The sequence below is a fragment of the Gnatocerus cornutus genome, chromosome 8 (genome assembly GCF_029298725.1).
Source record: "Gnatocerus cornutus isolate USDA-ARS CGAHR chromosome 8, icGnaCorn1.1, whole genome shotgun sequence".
Lineage (NCBI taxonomy): Eukaryota > Metazoa > Arthropoda > Insecta > Coleoptera > Tenebrionidae > Gnatocerus > Gnatocerus cornutus.
This window is the reverse complement of record NC_142240.1, coordinates 14,562,278-14,585,215: the sequence shown is the minus strand read 5'-3', so window position 1 is coordinate 14,585,215 and position 22,938 is coordinate 14,562,278. Positions and strand designations below refer to the sequence as shown.

At 39.1% G+C, this 22,938-nt stretch overlaps 3 protein-coding genes across 4 annotated transcripts in view; 1 reads left to right on the top strand and 2 right to left on the bottom strand.

The window, feature by feature from the left end:
* The window catches only part of LOC148170173 (uncharacterized), a 39,143-nt gene that overhangs the window by 4,309 nt on the left and 11,896 nt on the right, over positions 1-22,938 (bottom strand). The window lies entirely within an intron of this gene.
* Pits (Protein interacting with Ttk69 and Sin3A) lies at positions 620-8,250 on the bottom strand. Of its 2 annotated transcripts, none has more exons than XM_088043430.1 (4): positions 7,262-8,250; positions 1,658-1,921; positions 1,314-1,606; positions 620-774 (listed from the first exon to the last, which is right to left on the bottom strand). In XM_088043430.1, the coding sequence occupies exons 1-4, from the start codon at positions 8,094-8,096 to the stop codon at positions 649-651; spliced, it is 1,518 nt and encodes a 505-aa protein (XP_087899556.1). In that variant the 5' UTR covers positions 8,097-8,250; the 3' UTR covers positions 620-648. The 2 variants fall into 2 exon arrangements, with proteins under 2 accessions (XP_087899556.1, XP_087899557.1); XM_088043431.1 differs by having other exon boundaries at positions 1,314-1,597.
* LOC148170175 (uncharacterized) lies at positions 13,501-13,984 on the top strand. Its single transcript, XM_088043499.1, has 2 exons — positions 13,501-13,849; positions 13,901-13,984. Exons 1-2 carry the CDS (start codon positions 13,501-13,503, stop codon positions 13,933-13,935), a joined length of 384 nt encoding a protein of 127 aa, XP_087899625.1. The 3' UTR covers positions 13,936-13,984.

Genomic DNA, 22,938 nt, shown 5'->3' with positions numbered 1-22,938 from the left:
AATAAAACTTAAATCATACTCTCAACAAATAAATTTCACACCAACAACCAGACAAGTAATTACAAATAAACATACACATTTTTACTGACTAGTTGTGCGTATAAAATTTATTTTTCAATACTTACAACTAAGTTCTTAAATAATATACTTTGTACACTTTATTGAAAGCTTTTCCACAATTTTTTTTATTTACAATATTTACAAATTATAACATAAACGTCCAATACACAAATCTATAAAGCTGAGACAGATAAATAAGATTAGAACAGTTTTTAGGCAAAGTAAAAGACGCTCAAGACGTCAAACCAAAAACTAAAACAAAAACAAAACTTATTTTTCACTACCCGACTCTTTTATATGTACACTTTCGGCGACGTTAGCCATATAATTTTTTGTTTTAATTCGGTGGGTATACAATCATAAGACGGACAGATGGACGATTTGTCCAAGATTAAACTAATATTTCGACACAGCCTTCTTCGCTTCAATTTTACATATCAACCTGATTACTGACAAGCCACATTTTAAATCCAGCTTCTTCAAACTTTCGCCAGCAACTTTCAACAAATCATCTCTTAAAAGAGACTTCTCGACTAGGATTGTCGAGTTTAAAGAGAGCCTTGTACTTGGTACTTAGCGCATCCAATATTAGGTCTCCCGTTCTTTTTTCACTTTGTACTCTTCGCCGAGTATCGTTGCTATTTCACCTTGCATAAACGCCCATGGCACGTTCGAATTCGCCAAGGGACATTTCTCACCGCTAGGGCAATACACCTGTAACAAAATCAAAAGTTAAACAAACAGACATTACCACAACAGACTTGCACAATGTTTATCAACGGAAACCTTGGCCTGCGTTGGATTTGGGTCACTTTCAGAGACCGGAAATTATGACATTTTAATCAAGGAAATGAAAAACCTACATCAAACACAAAAAGCTTCAAAAATAAATTCGAAATTGCGTCACCACCAAGTAAAATATACAAGTGCTGATGTTTTAATTCCCGGAATTCCCATCATTAATAACGCAAAAAAAAACGAATCAGAAGACTGATGAACCAGACATTTTAGATTTGGGTGAGCTAATTTGAATCATTTATTTCAATTAGTTAATGGGACGTGACCCTCATTTTTCCTAATCCTACGTTTAGCACACGAGTGAACGACCTCAAGAGCTGAAACGCGAAAATCAGCTGATCGACGCCCTATAATCTAAACACGTTACGTCTGGTTGATAATTACAGGTACGCCAATGATGAATGAGTAGTCGATATTTCCCTACGTAACAGGGAAGTAGTTAAAAAATTCCTCACCTCTGAACCAGCCCCTTGTCTCTTGATACTTTCTCTACTGCAAGGGAAACAAAACTTGTGATGCGGAACCGACGGACACTGCACAAAATGAGTATCTTCCAATCTCTCCTGGCACAGAGTACACTTCAAAGTCGCAGTAGTAGCGGGAGTTGGCGGTGCAACATTATCAGAATTTCCACTCATTGTTTCCGTGTTAGGACCCATGGCACCTCCGGCTTCTGTCGATGTAACCGTTGTGGACGACACATGTCGTGACCCTGAAGACCTTCGACCGCTAGTCGAACCTACAATATCTTAAGATTGAGGAAAACACATTCAGACTGTCACCATGCAAGTCGTCTCACCTGTAGAATTGGGCGAATGTTGAGATCCTCTAGAGGCGGATCTTGGGGCGGCACTACTTGGAGGACTTCCAACGGCTGATCGGGGACTACCTGGAGGTAGATTGTCAGCCACCGACATCAAGGCTGCCATAGGACTCTGACCTGTGGCACCCGTGTTTTGGGTTTGTTGGGTTTGTTGGGTGTTAGGGTCCGGGGGTGACCCAGTGCGCCCACTCAAAGGCGATCCGGAGCTGGAACCGTTTGTGTTCGCGGCCGAACCTGGAGCTGCAAGAGACAAAAAGTCTAGACTTCGCCGATTTTAAACATGCAAAGAAGTTTGTTTATGGTATGCTTAGAGTCTTCGGAATTTCTGCGCTAGTTAAATTCTAAAATGGAACAAGAGATTGAAGATCCCGGTGGATGTTATCAAAAGTTTCCAAACTCTATTACGCTGTAAGTTTTCATCATAACTTCATAAGCGTAACCGCGAGATTGCGAAACGCCGCTATTTCTCCCCAATTTTACAGTAAAAATGTACTAGAATAACTCATTCTTGACGTGCAATTCCGGAAGCCCGCAAGAACGTTAACCCCAAATTTTAAATTTAAATGTAATGTTTAGAAAGTGTTACAAACAATGATTGGAAACTGGCACGCAATTATAAATAAATCTAAAAATTGAATAAACACCAAGCAGTTACCCTAATGCAAATTGTAAACAGAATTAGAAAATATGCAGAGTGGCGAATAAAGTAAACATTTGTCAAATTATAAATGCGCGTGAAAGCAATTTCTACCAAAAAATAATTAATTGTTCGTTACAGATCGAGTAGACAGCATTGCATCGCAGTTGATGTTTATTGCAGATAACCAGAGCTATCAACATAATTCAAATTCCAAACCGCTCAACTCAGTATTTGTTTAAAATTAAATAACTTGAAATCACTTCCGATTTGAATTGAAAACGTTTTGTCATCTATTTACTATACATACAAGGTGTATGGTTACGTTATTTTTTGCGCGTAAATTGTTGACAACTATGAACTGCAGGTGTAATGTTTACTGTACTCCTGTTTATAAATATTTAAAATATGTAAAAACAACAATTTTTTAACGACCAGATTGACCTTCTATTGGCAATTACCATTCACGAAACACATGATATGACTCATTCTTTGTACCGCCAATTTGCTCCAAGCGGACTCTTCGTCATGTTTTTCATTTGTGAATGTATAAAAGTATAAGAATAAAAGATAGCCTCGATTTCAGAAACAAAACAACCATGACTACTGACAATTCCCTATAAACAATGGAAATAAAATATAAAAAATAAACCGATCGAGTGGAAAGACCGATAAAAGTCAACAATAAATAAAAATCCGTGTCTTTTTTGTAAACTCCATTGTGTAGGCGTATAAATTTCCGGGCCGATAATAACAGTTTTGCCAAACAAAAACATTCAACTGTTATGATAAACCCCCTCTCAAAACCCACGTGAAAGATAAATCGATGTGGCAACGTCGCGCATGACGCCATTTCCGCTGCCTGCTGTTAAAAATACGTAACGCTTGAAAAAAAACTTGTGGTGGTCACATTCTCACTATACGATCATCGTCGGCTCGTTCCGAAAGCTCTCGATCGCTAAAATTGTCACGATTTACGTCACGAGACGCACGAAACGGGGTCACGTGAGTGAAACACGTATCCGCGCCGACCGACGTTGCCGCGGCGACCGCCATACTCCGGTATCCGACGTTGCCGTCGTTCGTGATCGGAATTCGTTCCGACATTTAAAAATAATTGACACGACGATTAATATGGTGGAACTGGAATGACAATAGCGAAGTGACCTTTGACGAAACATTACGTAAACAGTAGACGATCGTTTGACATTTGCCTTGCACGAACGCGAAGCCGACTGGATTTGCGAAGACATCATGAACTAGATTCGTGGAATGGTGTGTGTCATTGCTTCATTAGGTTTTCAAATGTTTATGGTAAATAGCCTTCGAGTCATCAATCAACATGTTGATTTTGGTTAGATTAAACGAACGGGGACAGACGATAATTATGTAACGCCGAAAAAGGATGTAAACAATGGGAACGTCTTCGTTTTAGCACCTGCTGCGTTTCGAGCCTAATTAAAACACCGTCAATTAACAGGTGTAGCCAGTCTAGTTTGAACAAAGGCAAGACAAAAAACCGCTGATGATATCTTGTTTCCTTTGACCCAAAGAGTAAAGGGAGAAGTTCCATGGATGCAGACGGCACAGGTGTTTGATACCGTTGCTCCAAGATATCATTATCTATTTCCTTGGAAGACAGCTGGTAAGGAAGGAAATGCCACCATCTGCCCGTGAAAGAACACTGGACTTCTTTCATGGCAACAAGGCCGACGATCTGTATAACCCAATTATTGTAGTTACGGCAGATAAACCCACATCTATTCACTGGATGATAGAACCAACGATCATTTACATAACGCGATCACCACACATCACGTGATATGTTTATTAGTTTATTTGCAAGGAACATGCGAACAGGTGCGAAGCCTTGCCTGGCATAATAATTATCAACATGCGATGTCGTCTTTAGATCGCCATATGAAACACTCCTTGGAGGTTGAAACAAAGAATTTCTTAGTGGGAAGCTTCCACAGCGAACCATAAAAAAACATTAACCATTTTATGGCTAGCAAACAAAACAAACCGGTAATTGTTACGCCAATTTTAGAACAATGAACAATTAAAGTTTCAACAGTTTATAACCCCACGATTTTAAATGCCTTTGCAATTGCTTTGACATTTTCAAAGCGGATTAATTGGGAAATAAGTTGGAATTAACAGAGGACCTCTTCAATGAAGACAACGTTCTGAGAAAATACCGAAACCTTCCGGAAATATACCTGGCAATCACGGAAAAGCCTAAAACTACAATATAATTACGCAAAAAGGTCATTTCAGTCATGCAAGCGCTGTTATGTAGTTATGGCATAAAAACAAATATGTATCAAAATTTCACTGTCCGTTTTACATGCCGCCAGCAATGCCCAAGTCGACATGTTAATATCGGCAAAATGAACGCAAAAAGACCCCCCGGAGCTCCACCACTTTTACAACTGACTAATTGATAATATTCACGTAATTCATTCTTGGTACTACTTAGAAAGGCTTTACCTACAAAATGACTTTCACTCCGGGAAAGATTAAAAACCTCAGCAACGAGACACCGAAATTCCGTGGGTCTCCCGACCACCTTCCAAACAATAGCATGACTAACAAAAGCATTTAAAAATGCAATCATTTAAATTTTAAAACCGAAACGACATTATGGTGTTTTATCAACACTAAGCTGCGATATCGCGATAGAAGTGTGAGTCATGGAGCTTAAGGAACCAGTTGGAAAAGATATGGATTTGACCAAAGTCAAAGTCATAACCACACGAGATCCAACCATTTCGATGCCATCGACAGATGTTCCCGGGGTTGATCGTGGGAACCTCTTTCAAGGACGTACCATCAACTGGTTTTGCAACCGGTGTTCTTACTCGACGAACTAACGAGAGCAATTACTTGTCCGAGCAGGTCTCGATGTGTGTGGTTGGCATTAGCAATGAGGGAAAAAAGCAAGATACGGGACGTGGGCAACGGAGCAATCATGTATCTATCGATTTGAAAAATTTCTCTGATAGAAAAAATGGAGCTTGTCGAGCCAGTTGTGATAGAAACATATACAGGTTCTACGAATGAAACAGGATGCAGGGAAGTATCTAGGGCACAACACAATGCACTCTTTGATAGTGGTAGGAATACGATCCCAACGCAGTTCCCACCTGAAGGCAGAGAGAGAAATAAAAAATGTGGAAAAAGAAGTCGTATCGGTGTCAGAAACACAACGGTAAACAGAGAAAAGGGGGCCAACGTAGCCGGAGCTAGGCCAGGTAAACATCCATTAAAAGCATCTTATCTTCTGGGAATGCCACTCCAATGCCGACGTTGTGAAAGCAGATGGTGACGTAGTAGACAGGTAAGGCGTTATTACAAGAACCGGTTGTACGAGACACCAGACCGGGAAACCGGTCTTTGCGTATGGCTCAACTATACACAGGTCCGTAATCCATTTGGCTCGTTGACTGCTTTTTTACGTCACAAGGTTGACTCTCCAATGGCGGCGAGTGAAAGCGGCCAATTATTGCATACGATATCGACGCCAAATTGCGTTTTTCGACCCAACCACTGAACTTTGCGCGTTCTGCAGTTGCGAAATACGAAGGCGTTCACCTTATCGACGATTTCGCAAACGAACACACCCCAATCATACACGCATACGCCTGTGAGAACCAAAGTCAATATATCTCATATAGTATCGATAACTTCTTCAAACGGCTACGTGGCACACCTCTATCCAATACGCAGCGATCATCAGATAACCCAAAGTAAACGTCGTTATCTTCCCGATAATCGCTGTATCTATCGTTTCCGTATTAAAGCTCGCGGCTTTCAATGGATTATATTCATACGTGACGTGCCTGCAACGCGACATGACAAGGCTCGATTTATTTTTATTGCTATAGCTTTTTGGGGCGAACGTGTCAACATGCGCACGGCGATGTCGTCGTAACATTACCTCTTTCCAAAATAAACATTACGTAGGAAAACGAATGCAATTCGAAATAGATTTTATGATCCGATGGTTAGTTACACCGTTCCCCTTTAAGCCTAACGCTCTGAATGTCAAATGCCAGCATTCGCTTCCACCTATTTTGTTTTCGAAGAGCACAGAACCGAGCGATTTATGTTGATGTGTAGCGTCATCGTTACGTGCATAGAATACCATGACGTCACGCAAGGTCTCCTTTAAATGACAGGGCGCGTTTTGGAAGAGGAGAGAAGAGAGCGGTTAAACACTTCAGTGGATTCATAACGGGACGATCAGACGTAATTAAATTTTATTGCGACCTTAAGCCGCTTTTTCCAAGAAAGGGTTCGGTGAAATTGCCATCTGGTTGTAAAACCAACAATTCCGAAGACGGGCGCAAGGTTGCCAGATGGAGAAAGAGTTTTCTTGCGATGTACTCCATACAATGATCAATCACTAAATTAATTGGGCTGCCGAATTATAATCTCAATGTTATTGTAGTTGACCTAAAATATCACAGCTGTGTGGCTCTAGGACACAACACAGTGTTAAATACGTGCACAATATTTATTGTGTTAATTTTGACAAGGTCCCCTTTTATCTACCTCCATTGGCACTTGAAAAAAAAAGGATTCAAATGAGCGTCAGAACAGACAGCGCATGTCGTAGTCGTAGTATACACATCCTTTTCGAAATATCAACAGAATTTGTTTCTTTCTTCACTGAAAATAACAAAAGGCCGCATATGGTCCTGGCTTTTGTGCCCTGCCTGAAACTTTTGTCGGCTCAAGTCGTAAAACAGTACCAAACAAAAGATCTGGTTTAGTGTCGAATTTCGAATTTCACTTGTGTCAAAAACTGCGCTTCTGTTTACGTTGAAAGTAAAATTGGAGTGTATATTGTTGAAATCTCATTGATAAATCTGGCAACCTTGCTTCGTAGCATACAGTCTGGCGCATTTGTAGAGCGACTACTACGTCTGTCTCACCATTAGGTTTGAACGCAGTGGCGGTGTCGAATGACGCCGTCCTCAGAGGATGCTTGTCCTGCTTAAAACTTCTCTCTGTGGAGACAACGAACGGTTGTGCCAAAGAAACTGCCGGCAGCGATTCTCCTCTGGTTAACGGTGGTCTGACTGCATTCCCGTGTTCTTCCACTGACATCATCCGCTTAGCCCCGTTGATATCACCATTCGTGTGATGATGACCGTGATGGTCGTCATCATCGGCTGTTGATAAACCTCTTTTTAGTCCTTGCTGCTGCATCGGTCCCGGTCTTCCATTTGCCGAATGATGATGGCTTTGCAACGGATGGTGGGCAAGATGGGCAGCTGTTGGTAAACGCACAGTGGTACGAGCAACTAGAGCTTCATGCTCTTGATTTGCTTCCATCTGTTGCGGTCTCGGCATGGCGGAGGTGCCGCGAGTTGGTGGAGGCGGCTGTTGGGCCGCTTGGTAGTCCGCCAACATCCCGGAACGCGAATGATGGAGATTATAAGTCCCGGAATGGTGACTGCCGGTTTGTTGGCGACTTGACGAAGCCACAACTTCACCATTCTGGTGTTCGTGGCCGGAAGCCGTAGTTCTATGGCTCTTGGAGCTATGCGAACTCGCACGCTGCTCTTGGAATCCGTGCGCTCTCTTCATTTGGCGCGCTGTTTCCAAAACAATTTCGATTCTATCAGCTCCTTCGTAGTTGACGCATCCGCGGCAGACCGCCTCCGAGAAGTCGTGCACCATAGCCCAAGGCATCCTGGGCAGGTCGCACAAATAGCAATGTTGCCTTTTGGCCTGCTGCATCTGCATGACTGACATCTTCACCATCTAACGACTATTGTCTCACTGGTTTACAAAGAACAAGTTATTGTCACACGCACATCGACGAACAACACTACGACATAGTCGCCGCACTAAACACTCTTCTCGTCCGAACGCTGCACGAAAACTAACAGAACCCAGCGCCAGCGCTTTCGAAACAACGAGGGAACGGGGCCGAGGGAGGTACTCTAGACTGGCTCGGTAATCGTTATGTTGATGACGTCATGCCGCAACGAACACCAATGGCAATATGGTCTACGTCACACTTTGCGCGCGCTGCACTGATCGTCGTGCGGTGCTCCGCCGGAATAAATCCCAGCAGCATCAGCATCAGAGGCCGGACAGGACCGGATCTGCAAGCTGCCATCGTTAGCCACAAAACAAGAATGCAACAAAGCTCTTTCTTAAACAAACTGTAAAAATATATAAAAATGACTAAAATAAACCAACTTTATCCATTTGTTGTATCTACGTGGCTCACTTGGATGTAACACGCAACTGCCATACCTTCGCTTCTGGTTTTCCCAGAGCCGGTCCTGCACCCCAAGAGACATAACGTGAATTAACAAAAATAACAGAAGCACGCTGGTGCGACCAACCTGACTCCGCCATGAGGTCTTGACCTGAATTCCACACTAAGCCACGTTACAAGCGCCTAAAAATCCTATTTTTGTTGGCGCTCAACTGTATTTTATGCAGCCGAAATTATCATAGCCCATATTGCACAAGAAGCGCCATTATAAACCGATTGGACTATAAATATGATAGTTTATAGTATACATTAGTTTACTTCCTTCAAATGACGCACATCTTAACCTTTCAGGCGATTTTCAGTCGCTTGCACGACAGAAATGCGAGCACGCAAACGCACAGCAATTTGTGTTTCCGTTCCGACGTTCTTCATTTTTACCCCGTTTCAGATATTAGCCTAGGTCACGATCTTACTATTCGGCAGGAAAATGATAGTAAATCGTTTCAAAATCTACTATTGTGATTGTTGATTAAGCATGAAAGTAAAACTAGTTATCGTGGTTACTTAACTTTCCCTGAATTAAAAAAAAAATCGTCAGTGATAGGAAGTTGATAAACTGGCGCTGTGCTAGAACATACCAGTGATAAGGCCATACTTAGAATTCAACAAAATATGTTTATGTTGACAACAAGACTTCATAAATAATTAAAAAACGGTAGAGTTATCAATAGTTGTGTCTATCAGCAGTGGAATAGTTTTGCATCTAAAATTAGCATATTTATACATTTTAAAACCATGCAAAGGGTACTGTTAGTCTTTCTCTACTGTATAATTTTCGCAATTAATCATCGGGTTTAATCCGGGAACGTGTGTCCATTTAACCGCTAATTATTACGTTACACACTTTTTTTCTCTCCTCCCCATTAACGGATCGGCTATTTATCGAAACCCAAACATATAAACATGATTATTTAAAAGAGAAAACCAAACACTAGATAACGGAAGTGTAAAGATCGTATGGCACGTGAGCTATCCGTGATACGTCATCTTTGACTTCGCAGTTTATTCCAACTGACGTAACGGCTTCGTATGTACACACCAAAAAACATTCGTATTGATATCTAAGAAAGTAAACAACATAATGTCAACAATTTCGGACAACCGGTGCAACAAGATATTTGAAAACGTTTTATCTAAAAGGTCGATAAAAGCTCTAGGATATTTTCATAACGGTGGAAATTTTCTCTGCAAAATTCAAATGAGTCAAATTCTCTTTAATTGATGTGGTAACAAGTGCAGCAAATTTAAAATTCCCGAGCGGAGAGCGAAACTATTGATTTTTAATCAAACGACGAATTTATGATCATTGCTTTAAATTGCCCTGAATTTTTAAACGTTCCCAACTTCGCTATGGTTCAGTATAAAAACATAAATGGAATAAATGGAAACGAATTTATTTTTCAGCGCTATAAATGAAATTTTAAATGCATCGACAGTCATACAGTTTTTAGTTTCTCGCCTCCGCACGTTTTAATTCAAATTCATCGAGATTTGTGATTGAAAAAACTTGACTTTGGATCTAAGTTTCATCGAACTCCTGCTACTTGAATGACATAAAGAAAACCGTCCATAATTGATTGGTTTTATTCCACGTAGACTGAAGATATTCTCAATTCTCTCGAAACCATGCTGGTGCATGTCGCAGCACTTGCTTCAAAATTCTTTGAAAATGGTAATCTGCTTTAATGGTCCGATTCCTGGAAGAGGAACCAGATAAATTGATATTTAACAGTTAAGCTGTCTCTTGCTTTCTGATAATACCAAAAAATTTTCTGTTCAATACTCTGTTGAAGTTTCATGCTGTGCTACCATTTGTTTTGCTTGAAAAGCAAACACGCAACCAGTAATAATTTCTGTTGATTACTTAAAAGGACCTCTTTCTGTTTCGATCGTTGATATTTTTGCAAATGGAACCATTAACTTGAAGAGGAAATAGTAACTATAAGTGAACCATTTGCATGAAAGGATCTACACGATCTAAACATTTTTTGAAAGATCTGAAGAAGTTAAATCTGCAAATTTTGATACTGGAAATGTGAAGAAATCCAAATTTTAAATGGATATGAGGTTTCAAACAAAATTCAAAAAAGGGGTTTAAAAACGTTTAAATATTCCAACTGTTTGAAAAATTTAACGTTTCCATTGCATAATTTTGCACATTGTTTAAAAGCTTTTGCATATTTTACAAAAATATATGGCAAAGATATGGTAAAATTGTCATTTATTACATATTTTCCGCTGCTTAATGATGACGTGCACGATATTGATCCATCATTTTTATCAATTGTGATTAGAGTGGCAGTGAGTTGAGATTAGAGCAATTTTTTTCTAATTCAGGAAAAGCATTACTCAAGTGTTTCCAGGTTTATGGTGAAAATGACTCTTGCATAACCGACTTTCCATCTTCTACTGTGACATTTGGAATTTATCACCACTGATCTTGGTCATGATTCCGCAAAAGATGGCGTGTCTAAGCCTGTGGGCGCTATAAAGCAACTCGAGCATGTAGGATGGATTTAAATCTGCATAGTACAGGAGGACGACGTGCGGGGTGCACTATTTGCATTAAACAGGGTGCAGTGAACGCTAAAGACTGACCGATCGATTTTTGTCTGGTCGTTATACAACTTTCATCCTGGCTACTTTAACGACGCAGGCGTTATGACCCCATCTTCGGAAAGAACGTGTAGGGAAAAGTGAACGGGAAATTATGTCCTTTAATTTCCTCTAAAACGAAGCACGTTTGGAACAAGCGTCGCCGTCGCCTTCGCCTTCTTTTGCGCAAAAAGGACGTCTCGTCTTAAAGATACGAGCGTGGGTTAATTTTAGACGAGCCCGAAGGCCTGGTTAGTGTAATAAACCCTAAGCTCCCCATTCACATCCTGTGCTTCCAGTAACATTGCACTTGGCGCTGATATTTGGGTATTTATAGGCTCCAGCAGTATGCACACGATACTCCAGTGCAACCCCGATTTAGCAGTACCGCCCACGTTCTAACACTTACCCTCTTTGGAAGGATAAACGTGTTAAGACCCGACACAAACACGCCGTCTGATCGCTATTTTTTCCACAAGGATGTTAAAAATATGTATGTGTCGTGTTGTATCTGGAAGTATAAACGTCTGTTTATAGCACGAATGTTTTATACCAGAACATAAACTCATGAATGGCACGTCTCCAAACGTCATAAATATAAATTTTAATAGCAAACCATAGGTGCTGGGTGCCTGGCCAAGCAAACTGTTTATATTCCAGGAAATTATGTTACATTTACGTGCATACATTCGTATTTGCTAATTTAACTCCAATGGTTTTTGGCAGTCGCGTATGCTTCAATTTGTGTTTACATGAACTTAACAAAATAATCAAAGCTATTTGTGGATGTCTGCTGAATTTTCCACGCCAAAACCACCAAGTTACGTAAAAAACATCAACAAAATTTTCGACATCGCCAACAATCTCGTGCTTCTGTCAGTCTAACCCATCAAAAGTGGTACTATCACCAATCAAACATATTATCCCAAATTAAACTGATTTATGGTCGTAAACGAATGACGTCAACTCCTCTAAAATTAGAGTACCCAAAGGTGCTTAATTTTGCATTATCTAGGTTGCCGCATTTTTTGTTCCCGACTGAACTTACGCACTGCTCTTGGAGTCATAACTCTCTGATGTATCCTTTTTTAGCCCGACGTTCGTTAGCCCCATAAAGTCCCATATTATGAGGAAGAAGGAACTGTTTAGCAACTTGTAAACAATCTCGCTGAGCTAATTGCACCATAAGCTACGTTAATGCAACTACCAAGTTATTAAAATAGCGTCGACGCATAATAAAGCGTTGCCAAGGATATTTACAAGTGAATCGATCCTACGTTGGAAGCCATGCCTATTCGAGTAAATGAACTTTTCAAGGGGAAACCGAAGCCGTGACCATGCATCTTACATTCTAAATTAATCGAGGCCCCCAACACCGACGCTAATCTCAAAATCAATAGATGAACGTGAGGCCTCGATAACGATGGTATGGGTCGATGGGTCATTATGGATTACGTCGGATTCTTATATCCTGGTAATCTTCTTCAAGCTTCAAGTGGAGATAAAAGGAACATTCCGGAATCAACCAAGTTGGTTGGAGTGATTGAGGGGTGTAGGCACCATCGATCAAAATTTCCCTGTTTAACCATCAAAATCAATCAACAAGTTTGTTCGGCTTTTGCAGAAATTTCTTTGCAAAATGTGCGTCACTCTTCTTGTGGGTGTGCACACTTTTCAAATCCTGTGACTGTAGGTAGTAGACACCATCATTACTTAACAATGTTGCCTTTCTAATTGTTCCAAAAATGTTCCGGAAAGCTTCGAGGCAAGTTTGGAAAGATTGCCTCTTGAAATAAACTAATACCACTCGATTGGTTTTGGGATAAACAATGAAAACGAGTCATCACAATTTATATTAGACAATTTTGTATGATGTTGGACGCATATTTAGCATTTCCAAGAGGATTCGTTGAACAAAACGAATCCACAGTCGGTTTGAGATAAAACAGAACTTTATGCTAATGGAAAACGGAACAATAGGATAAAAAAGGTCACCAAAAGCATTACAAAAAACTTTGATCCCTCACAGAGGTCTACTTTTCCAATTTTCGTCCCGGACCTCTCCCTCGCCCTTCAACACGAAAAAACCCCTCCATGACCATGGAAATTTATTCCAGTCAGTAACAATCCGAATCTCGTCTGCAGCTCAAGCGTCCTTAAAAGTTTTTATCGTTTTTGCGCCAAGAATACGAGGACGTGGTCTTGCAGACTTGGCAACGACATTGCGAACGAAGAGTAAAAAACGAGTCGAGTCGTGCACGCATATTTGCAATGCAATGTCGAATGCAGCTCGTTTACGGCGGGACGTGGAGGAGGCTTGGAGTAAGTGATGGTATAGGGGAGTCCGAGTCACAACGAGGGGGGCATCTTGGAACTTGTTGGCAGGCGCATCGATCGCGTGACGTCACGACCAGGACCGTACAGTCTCTAGTAAAAATTTACGATAAACGACATGTACAGTCGTTGAAAATTCGCTTATTGTGCACGCAAGCTGCACGCCCACGCTGCCCGGGAAAGACGCCGAGCGTCGGCCGGTATCGACGCCAAATCCTGACGCTTTCATTTTCTGGTGTGGCTTTACGACTTCTTCGGGATAGACACGAGCGGGCGTTCCGGAAATTATTGGCGAGGAGTAAGGATCTGATTAGGAGGATGGAAATGCTGCTTATTTTTGAACTTTCAGATGGTAAACTTGACCTGGCAGCTTTTCCTGGATAAGCAGAAAGCTACTACGACGCAGGAATTTCGCAAGAATGTATTAATAGAGCCATGACTACCATTCATGAACTGTATGATCTATTTGTTTATGTTTACTTTCAACAGATGCTGCTGGTCTCCAAACATGATGTCACTGGAAAATTCAAGCTGATGAAAGCTTTTTTGTCACATTCCAGTGTTTACACCCTCAGAAAGGTGGCCCATTTTTTACCCTTTCTTCTGGAGTTATAGTCATCTCCACACTTTAACAAATTCGCTGCGAAAACGCCCACTTCAGCACAAATATTATGATGTTACTGTATGATAAATGGAAGCATGTCATCATTCTTGTCCATAAATTGTGGAAGCATTAAATGTAGCCACTAATGAAATGCAGATCTTGTAATCTGATTGTTGGAATTAATCATTTTTAAAAAGAGAGTGAAGGTATGCCCATACAGAAATCGTGGAGGTCTTTATCTTGTAGGTAGCCTATGACAAAAATCCAGAATTGTAATACTGTGTGGGCCTTTTAAATTACGACTTCCCACTTCAACAACGATGGAGTTATCTTAAAAATTCCATGTTTTATCGTCAGCATTAAATCCCACAATAATTGATATCCATGAATTACTGTAGGCTTCTGTATCTGTGACCGTTTTAGTGGAGTATTTCATTCTGAGCATGCTAAATGTATTTCTTGCGACTTTACACAGTCTTATCAAGTTCAGCGTTATCTAATACACCATGAATGCATTTCTACACCAACTTCCGGCACGTTATTTACACAACTACTTGCACACGGCGACAAGATGAAAATATGATGAGCAGGAGCCAATTTTCCTATTTTTTGTTTCTTTCTGTCTCGATGAATAATGACGGAGGATGGAAATTTGACAAAAAAATATGATCAGAGGTGGCCACGTCAAAATTGATAAAAAACGTCGTACCTACTATCTGATCTAATCCAATTTTGACCAGAATAGTCCGGTTTAGCCCGGAGTTGGGTCAGCTCTTTCACACCCACCCTAAGTGGCCCTTGCAGTGGATTTATCCCAAATTTTTGGCGGGATTTCCCGCCTGCAACATTGTTCCAAAAAAAATTGCTTCCCAACTTAAAATATCTTAGGCGGAGATTTATGGCCGCAGCTTTGAAAACTCTGCATTACTCATTGATTTGATTCGCTTTCCTTCGTTTTCCATTCATCCAACTCAAAATGCAAAATCATAATTCAAGTTTTTATCAGAAAAGCCATTATTGATTGTACACTCAACCTTATCGGCTTTTTATCCAAGTAAATATGTCACATTCCTGAACGGAAAAAATATGACACGTTGTAGGTGTGTATCCTATTAAAGTTATTTTTCAGAGATTAGCTCAGGTTTTAACAATTTATCATGGGTGACATTATAATAAGGATTTACAACGTGTGAAGACAACGCGAAAATAGTTACAATTCCGAAAATACTGTTGCTGTTTACACGTATGCTTCCAAGTTAAAACTACGCTTCAAGGGCGCTTTGGACTACTTCTTTTCTATTTCATCCGAGTGATTGTATTTTCGTAACGAAACTCTGCTAGTGACGACACGCGTTAAAAATATTGCAAAAGTAAATTAGATAATTAACCGGTTATTTTTGACCAACACGATGTAAATTGGTGAATAGGAAGTAATGAACCAGACGATACAAAACTTTCCACTCAACGTCGAACGGAACCAACACGATGACGAAATGTTGTTTAGGAAATACATTTTTATTAGTACATTGTAATCGATTTCTGAGATATCGATTAAGTAATAAAGTTTAAGGAACGAACTTTCAAATATTTTACATAATTATCCTGTGAAACGAAGGTCAACCAATACCACTTTTGGAATCAAATTGATGTTGAGCAGTAACAACAAGTTGACGGAGGTCGTGATTGAGGTTGCATTTATTTCACGCTGCATCTGTCATGTTGTTTTTCCATTTGCAGTTCTGTGTCGAGATACAATCACGATCTGATAGATATCTAACCCAAATCCTCTAAGCAGAATGGTGTTGATATCAGACAGGTTCCATCATTCACGTTAATCTCATTGACGTAAAATCTATTGTTATTGTGTTATCAGTCGATGTACATCTTTATTATCTACAGTACATATTTGTTTTGTTGGGTATTTATAACAATACCGCACAAATCTCTTTTTCTTCTATTAGACGATTCGAGATAAAAAATAATTATCTTATCTTATTATGCATATGTTTTATCACTGGGTTATTTAGGACATCGCTTTAATATTGGAGTTATCTTATCAATAATAAACACTGGAGAGCAGTATGACTCTGTCATGTGTATGTGAAAAAAACAATTTTTTATTGCTTTTCGTGTCTTATATACTTAAATAACTCTTATCTCGTGTTTAAATGTTACATGATTTATCTTAAAAGTAAATATTTCCTAATTTACGGGTCCCAGCAAACAACGCTCGCACCACTTTATTGATGTCATGACTAAATGCACATAGTCATAAAAGAAATGTGGAAGGTTACGTATGCATGCACCAAAAACCCTCCTGAAGGGATTGGAATATTAGTCGCCTCCACCATCCTCTTCACGAAACCGCACCTTTTACTGCAGAAGTAAGTCAGGTATGCGTTTTATGAAGGCTGAGTAGCGGGTTCAACATCATCTTGCAGTCGTCTTTGAAGTGATGAAGAGCAGACCGAGTGACCGCCGCACCAAATGCCGAACCGTTGCTGTAACGGTGTAACGGCCCCACGAGTCCCCTTCACCTTTTGCACTGACTTTTTGGCAACACGACCTGCCATTAATATTCCAAAAGCGTCGATAAATGATTGCGTAATTGACGAAGAAGTCGGCATGGAGGAATTCAAAGAGCCGAGAAAATGAGATGCACAACCACATAATTATCGGTGGTCTAACAGGATTGCCCTCGCGAGTTGTGAAAGTCCTAGACACAATTAGATAAAATTCTCGAAATGATGACACACCTATATAAATAATAATCACAGTTAAATTATCTTCAAGTGCAATTCGTGCTGTGACGGGAAGGAAGTGGTGACAACTATCGTCAGATGCCCACAAAGCGACGATAATAAATTATTTATAAAATATTATCAAACAAACGGAGCTTTGACTAAGGCTGGACCTGACATGATAAAAAATATTATAAATGTTAATAATGTCGTCATGATTGATGATGCAACATAAAATATAAAAAAATGTTTTGGCAGAGTTGTGGGGGCTTCTGAGTAGAGACAGCATCACTGCATGTGCGAATTGTTTATGGGCTAATTTTAAAATAAAATCAAGGGCACTTAGAACTCATCACAACAATAAACTGGAAAGAAACTTAGAAAAAATAGAACATTCCTGTAGTTCCTGGTTCAACGGTCTCGTAAATATGAAGATAACACGTCGAGATTGATTTCGATCAAAATTTACTGAAAAGGGAATTTTGCAAATGAAGGAAAAGACCAGTGCTACCAACAGAATGCAAATTTTAAAGTCATCTTGTGTCGATCCATGGAGTGCCGTGTCATCTCGTGAACTTTTATTGTCTAATTAATCAGCTTATCTCTAAGTATTGCCAGATAACGCCAAGTCTAAGTTAAATACGTCCAATCAAATAAAGATTTGACCAATTTATTACACGATTCAGATCGGTGATCTTTAAAAGTATGTTTAAGTGGTGTCAAGTGTAATCCTGTCATATATGTTACTTGCAATTTTTTGGGACTATCAGTAAATTTGTCGTTGATAAATGAAAAACCATAATAGGAGAAAATGCTCTCAATGAAACAATTGCTTTTGATACGCGTATAAAGAAAATTTGAATCATAATTTTGAAGGTTGTTTATTAAATCAACCCACAAAACAATATTCTTTTCATATGAATAAGCAGCTTATCTGTAAGTGTTTCAGACAAAAACCATTAAGATAATTTCATTTGTTCAATTTATCGGCCAAAAATTTTTATTACTGTTATCAGTCATCTACACTGATTAGCAAATCCACACTCATATATTTTTTTTTGTTTAATAAATTTATGACGTCCTCAGAGATATAATAAATTTTATCAATAAAACGTAAATGGTTGGTCAAATAAAATTACTTAGATAATTATAGCCCAAGTAATTGAAATAAAAAAATTCTAGCTTCCATAGCATTATAAAGTGATTATAATCAAGAAAAACAAATTCTGAAATCATACTTGAAAAGTTCAATATCCTCCACGCAGTCTGCGACGCAAAATGTCAAAATTTGCATGTATTCGTTTAAGAATGCTAAAATCAATGAACAAACATCTAATAAACTAAAAGGTGGATTACTGATTGGATGGTAATGTTGCTAAGACACGCTTACTACACAACAAATTTACGATTTTCTAGTACCCCATCTTGTACTTTCATAATAGTTACATCAGACACCATTTTTTTCTAGAATCATGACATTTATCGTCTTAATTCACACAATTGATTAAAATGATAATAAATTCTTTACAACCTGTAACAAAAATGTCAAGAGTCATCAACACATATCGATCTTCACCGACACGTGTATAAAATAGTTCCAACTATAAAGAATAAAGATAAACGGAAGAATTTTGAAATGTCAAAGCAAAATGTTGAAATTTCCAGGAAGAGAATTTAGTTATCTCGCTTTCATATACAACAAGAGAGCTACTAAAAAAAGGTCTAGTTTTGTAACGCAATATACAAACTTCGTTTCAAAAAGATTCATTAAAATGCCATCGTGCGTGACCCGTCCTTGGATTATTTTGTGAAATTTTCAGTTGTGGGCATTACCATTACTTCGTTGATCAAATCTTTTCATTATAAAACATAATTGAGACATCACAAAATTAATCTACCGGAAAATTATGGCTCTTTTACTTGTTGAATATAGGAACAAACAGGTGTACCAACAACACAAAATCGCACGATTTGAGCTATATTTCGTGACAGTCATACAATGGGACTATAGAATAATTAATAGCACCTCCAGTGTGTTTTAAAAGAAGTTTCGTAATCATAACATGACTAACTTCACGCCATGCATTTTCTAAAATTCCACGTAACGTAAGCAGGAGCGACCATATTTACATAGAAGTGTGTGTAGAAATTAGCGGTAAAACCGTTTAGATTTCAAAAATAAACATATAATAAATAAAATGAGTCAGAAATCTGTGCTGGGGTGTGGGAAGAAGTCTACACTTCATTTTTCCTGAAGCGGATTTTTTGTGGGCGCCAAATTTAAAAAGAAACTCTGTGATTGGTCACTCAACAGTATGACTTACACAATGCTTTATTATTTTCCTACAACTTCGACGACATGTTAAGCAAAAACTGTTATATTTGTCAAATACTTTGAAATTAGTGTAAAACCAAACATTTGTCATAGCACCCGTTCAAGTCCCGCAGATCTTTGAAATTTTTCCTCTGTAAGTCAGTAAATCCGCTGCAGGAAAAATGAGGTATAGTCTGCTTGGGAATCGAGTGAATGTGGCAACCTGGCCGTTGCAAATAGACATCCATGGCTCACTCCGTTCGCTTCGATGCTGTTTGTGTGCAATTGCTGGTTCGTAGTGTGCGGGTGGAAGACGGGGAAAATACGTCATCAGTCCTTGAACTCCATTCTAGCGCGGACATAAAAAATCCGTCATGTTTAAAATGATACGCAACGTTGCCGCTGTGCTATCGTTACGCCTACTGCTCATGGATGACCAATCTACAGGATTTTTTTCTCAATTAAAACATCGGGCAGCTACTAGCGTTCCAGTTATGTCGGCACTTAACTTTTTTCGATTTTAAAGTAAAATTTTTCACCGTTACTGTTCCGCATCGGATGGATTGACCAAACCGTATTTTTTCTAATTACATTATTAACTTCATAAATCCAACTGCAACAACGTAATTCCAGCAAAACCGTAGCCTAATCAGGAATTCTGTTTGCGAGAAATATTAGCCAATTTAAATGCACGAGTCGGTAGCTGGGGTTGTAAGTTGAGGCTAAAAAAAATGAAACAAATTTATCTTAAACGTAATGAAGAAAGAATGGCCGCGTGAAGTTTCCCTCTGGAACGATGGAATTTTGTTCCAACACGGCGGGAACCTGCCCGGAATACGGAAAAGCGCCTTTATTGATCCCGACTCTAGAATATAAATGACCCACAGGGTTGTTTTTTTGGCTCGTCCTCACAAAAATCCGGTTAGTGAAAATTAAGCAATCCCCAAGCCTCGGTGCACACGATATTCCTGCAACGGAAAAAGCTCATTGGTTGGAAGAAATCCCAGCAAATTCACACGCTTTCAAGCTTCTTTTAATCCCACTATTCTGGGTAATACAATAAACTCTCCGGATGAAGAGGAAAGCCGATTACATGCGAAACACTACTACTTAGCGCCCAGATTTAAAACAGACAAAAATGTCGACAAACGACCTGATGTAGTCGCCTCGACTGCCTCGGCTGAAGAGCTGCCTCAGATATTTCTCACGACAAAGCGAAAGCATTAAATTTAACGATGACATTGGTTTGAAATGTTGGACAAATACCATTCCACGTATTTACTTAAGGGAGTTTCTGTCCACGTTACAAACCCAAGAGTCGTAACTTTAAAACATGCAGCGTTAAAATTTAATGCAACAGTCATGTTTCAAGCGTTTTTACTGCTCCCATTGTATTGTTTGAATTAAACGCTATACAAATTTAATATGTGGAAAAATGGTTTGTTTCAACGACAATGTGAACTGTCAAGAAATTACAAGTACCATTGATAGAACAAGAGAAATTGAGATAGACATCTTTGCAGACTCATCTTTATCGCAAGTGGATTAGTAAAAGAATTTTGAATTGCGTGACAACAATGTGATGTGTTAAGCAAATTATACCTAAACCAAATTTATGACAGATCGTCATGAATATTTTAATGAAATTCCAGCAGATCCATCATGTCATATCGATAAAAAATTTGTCCAACTGAAACAAGAAAAACTGTGCGAAAAAATGAATATTATCTTTATCATGTCGCACTAAACACAGTTTGAACAGCATAATTAAGAACAAACGGTACCAAAAAACTCTGGAATTTGAAATTGATTGGTAGCACTGAATTGTCACGCGATGTCATGTCATTTCAAATAGTATGTAACCTAAATCTGCCAAAGAGACATTTTGACACACAAGCAGAGCTACCAACAGATTTCAAACTCCAAAGGGCAAGAACTATGAGGAAACGATAATTCTAACACAACAACATAATTATAGAAACAAGTCAATAATGAATAGACAACGTAAAAACAACAAGGACAATTTTCTTTACAGAAGTAGCTCGTAAAACGAGACTAAAAGTGAATTTGCAGTTTACAAAGTAACGTTGATCTCCTTGATCCTTTTAGGTATGAACCTCGTACAATTGACAAAGATCGGCTCGAACATGGTAGTTTTTTTCTGACCATATTCAAAGGAGACGTTTTTTGACAATGAATGACCAGAATCCTGTTTTGGATTGTACTAATCTGCCGACTTTTTTCTCCATATCTGCGATGGTATGTGGTTTTAATGGTGTAACTACATATAATTGTACGCTTGTGAATACATTACCATTTGTATTTTCAGCGGATCTGATACCAAAACAAAAGAGATTGTCATGGTACAAGTAGAAGTAGCATCACCATGAAGAATATCTTTTTTGCATGAAATAATCTATCTTGAGTACACTTAGACTTTACCACACCTATACGTCAAAGTGTGATAACTTTAATATCTTGTTTGTTACTACGTGAGAACATCCGTATAACAGTTTAGATTAGATAATTCATCATATGATGGTATAAAAACGTGAGGTTAAGGTCAAATGATGTTACAAATTCTACCTTGGACTATTTGGAGAAAAAATCAGTTTTGCGTTACAAAAAAAAGAAATTACATCACGGTTAGGATATGTCACGCGTTTCCAGCAAATTCAACAGAATCATGTCCTTGAAGTAATCATGTTTTCTAAATCAGTTGCAACATGAAGTCAACGGACGCGAGCATAACTAATAAGAATGATCCAAAAAATGGTAAAATCCAAGAAAATCTTCTTGGTATTGCATCAAGAAAACAATACGTCTGCGTTAAGCGATGCTAAGCATCGTTTAACAACGTTTGCCGTCCGGAACGAATCCTCCTCATTATGTATGCGTTAATTGTGTTTTCATTTGACTGAAATTCATTCAAATGTCGTTTCTTATCTGCCCTATCTGAAAATAACCAACCGAGCGTAAATTCCGTGGCCGCAAAGCGTGCAAACGTAAATTTGTAAATTCACAGGCGGGAACCGAAGACAAGAGGAAGGTCGCGGGTTTATAAGAGCGGAACACCACGGTAGTATTCAGCAGAAGACCTTCGGACAATGTCTGGGAAAGTTGTTTTGTAATCGAGAAAGGTTAATTAGCACTCATCGTGCAGACATCGGACGTAAAGTGTAACTCGCAACTTTGTATGATGGACAAGGACTTGGTGACTTGCTAGATTTGACCTTGTTGGTAACTTTCAAGGTTTCCATTAAGAAGTTGTTGGAAATGGAATGTTCAATTTGGTCTTGTGAACAATGGAAATTAATTTTCTCATGTCCGGGGAATCGTTTCGTGTTCAAAAGGAAGGCACAACTACACGCTTTGAAACTACATACGCCGAATTCTTCATGCAAAGTTCCTACTTTGAAACGCGTTCTTGCCGCTAGTCACTTGCATGTCTATTGTTCACTTTGACATAAACCACGTATCACACCACTTTATCACGGTTTAACAGTTTGGTTCACTTACGTACACATCATGAAGCCAATAAAGTTAAAACAAAAATCCCACAGCCTCATTTCGCAAAGCCTCTTAACACTCCAGTGCCACCGAACGTCGAAGAAATACATCAGAGAATCAAAAATCCTCTTCAGATACCGCTGCTCGTCGCAAAAACTTTCAATGTTGAGGGTTCCTCAAGCTCTAAATAATTAAATGAACGGAACGTCAGTTTAATA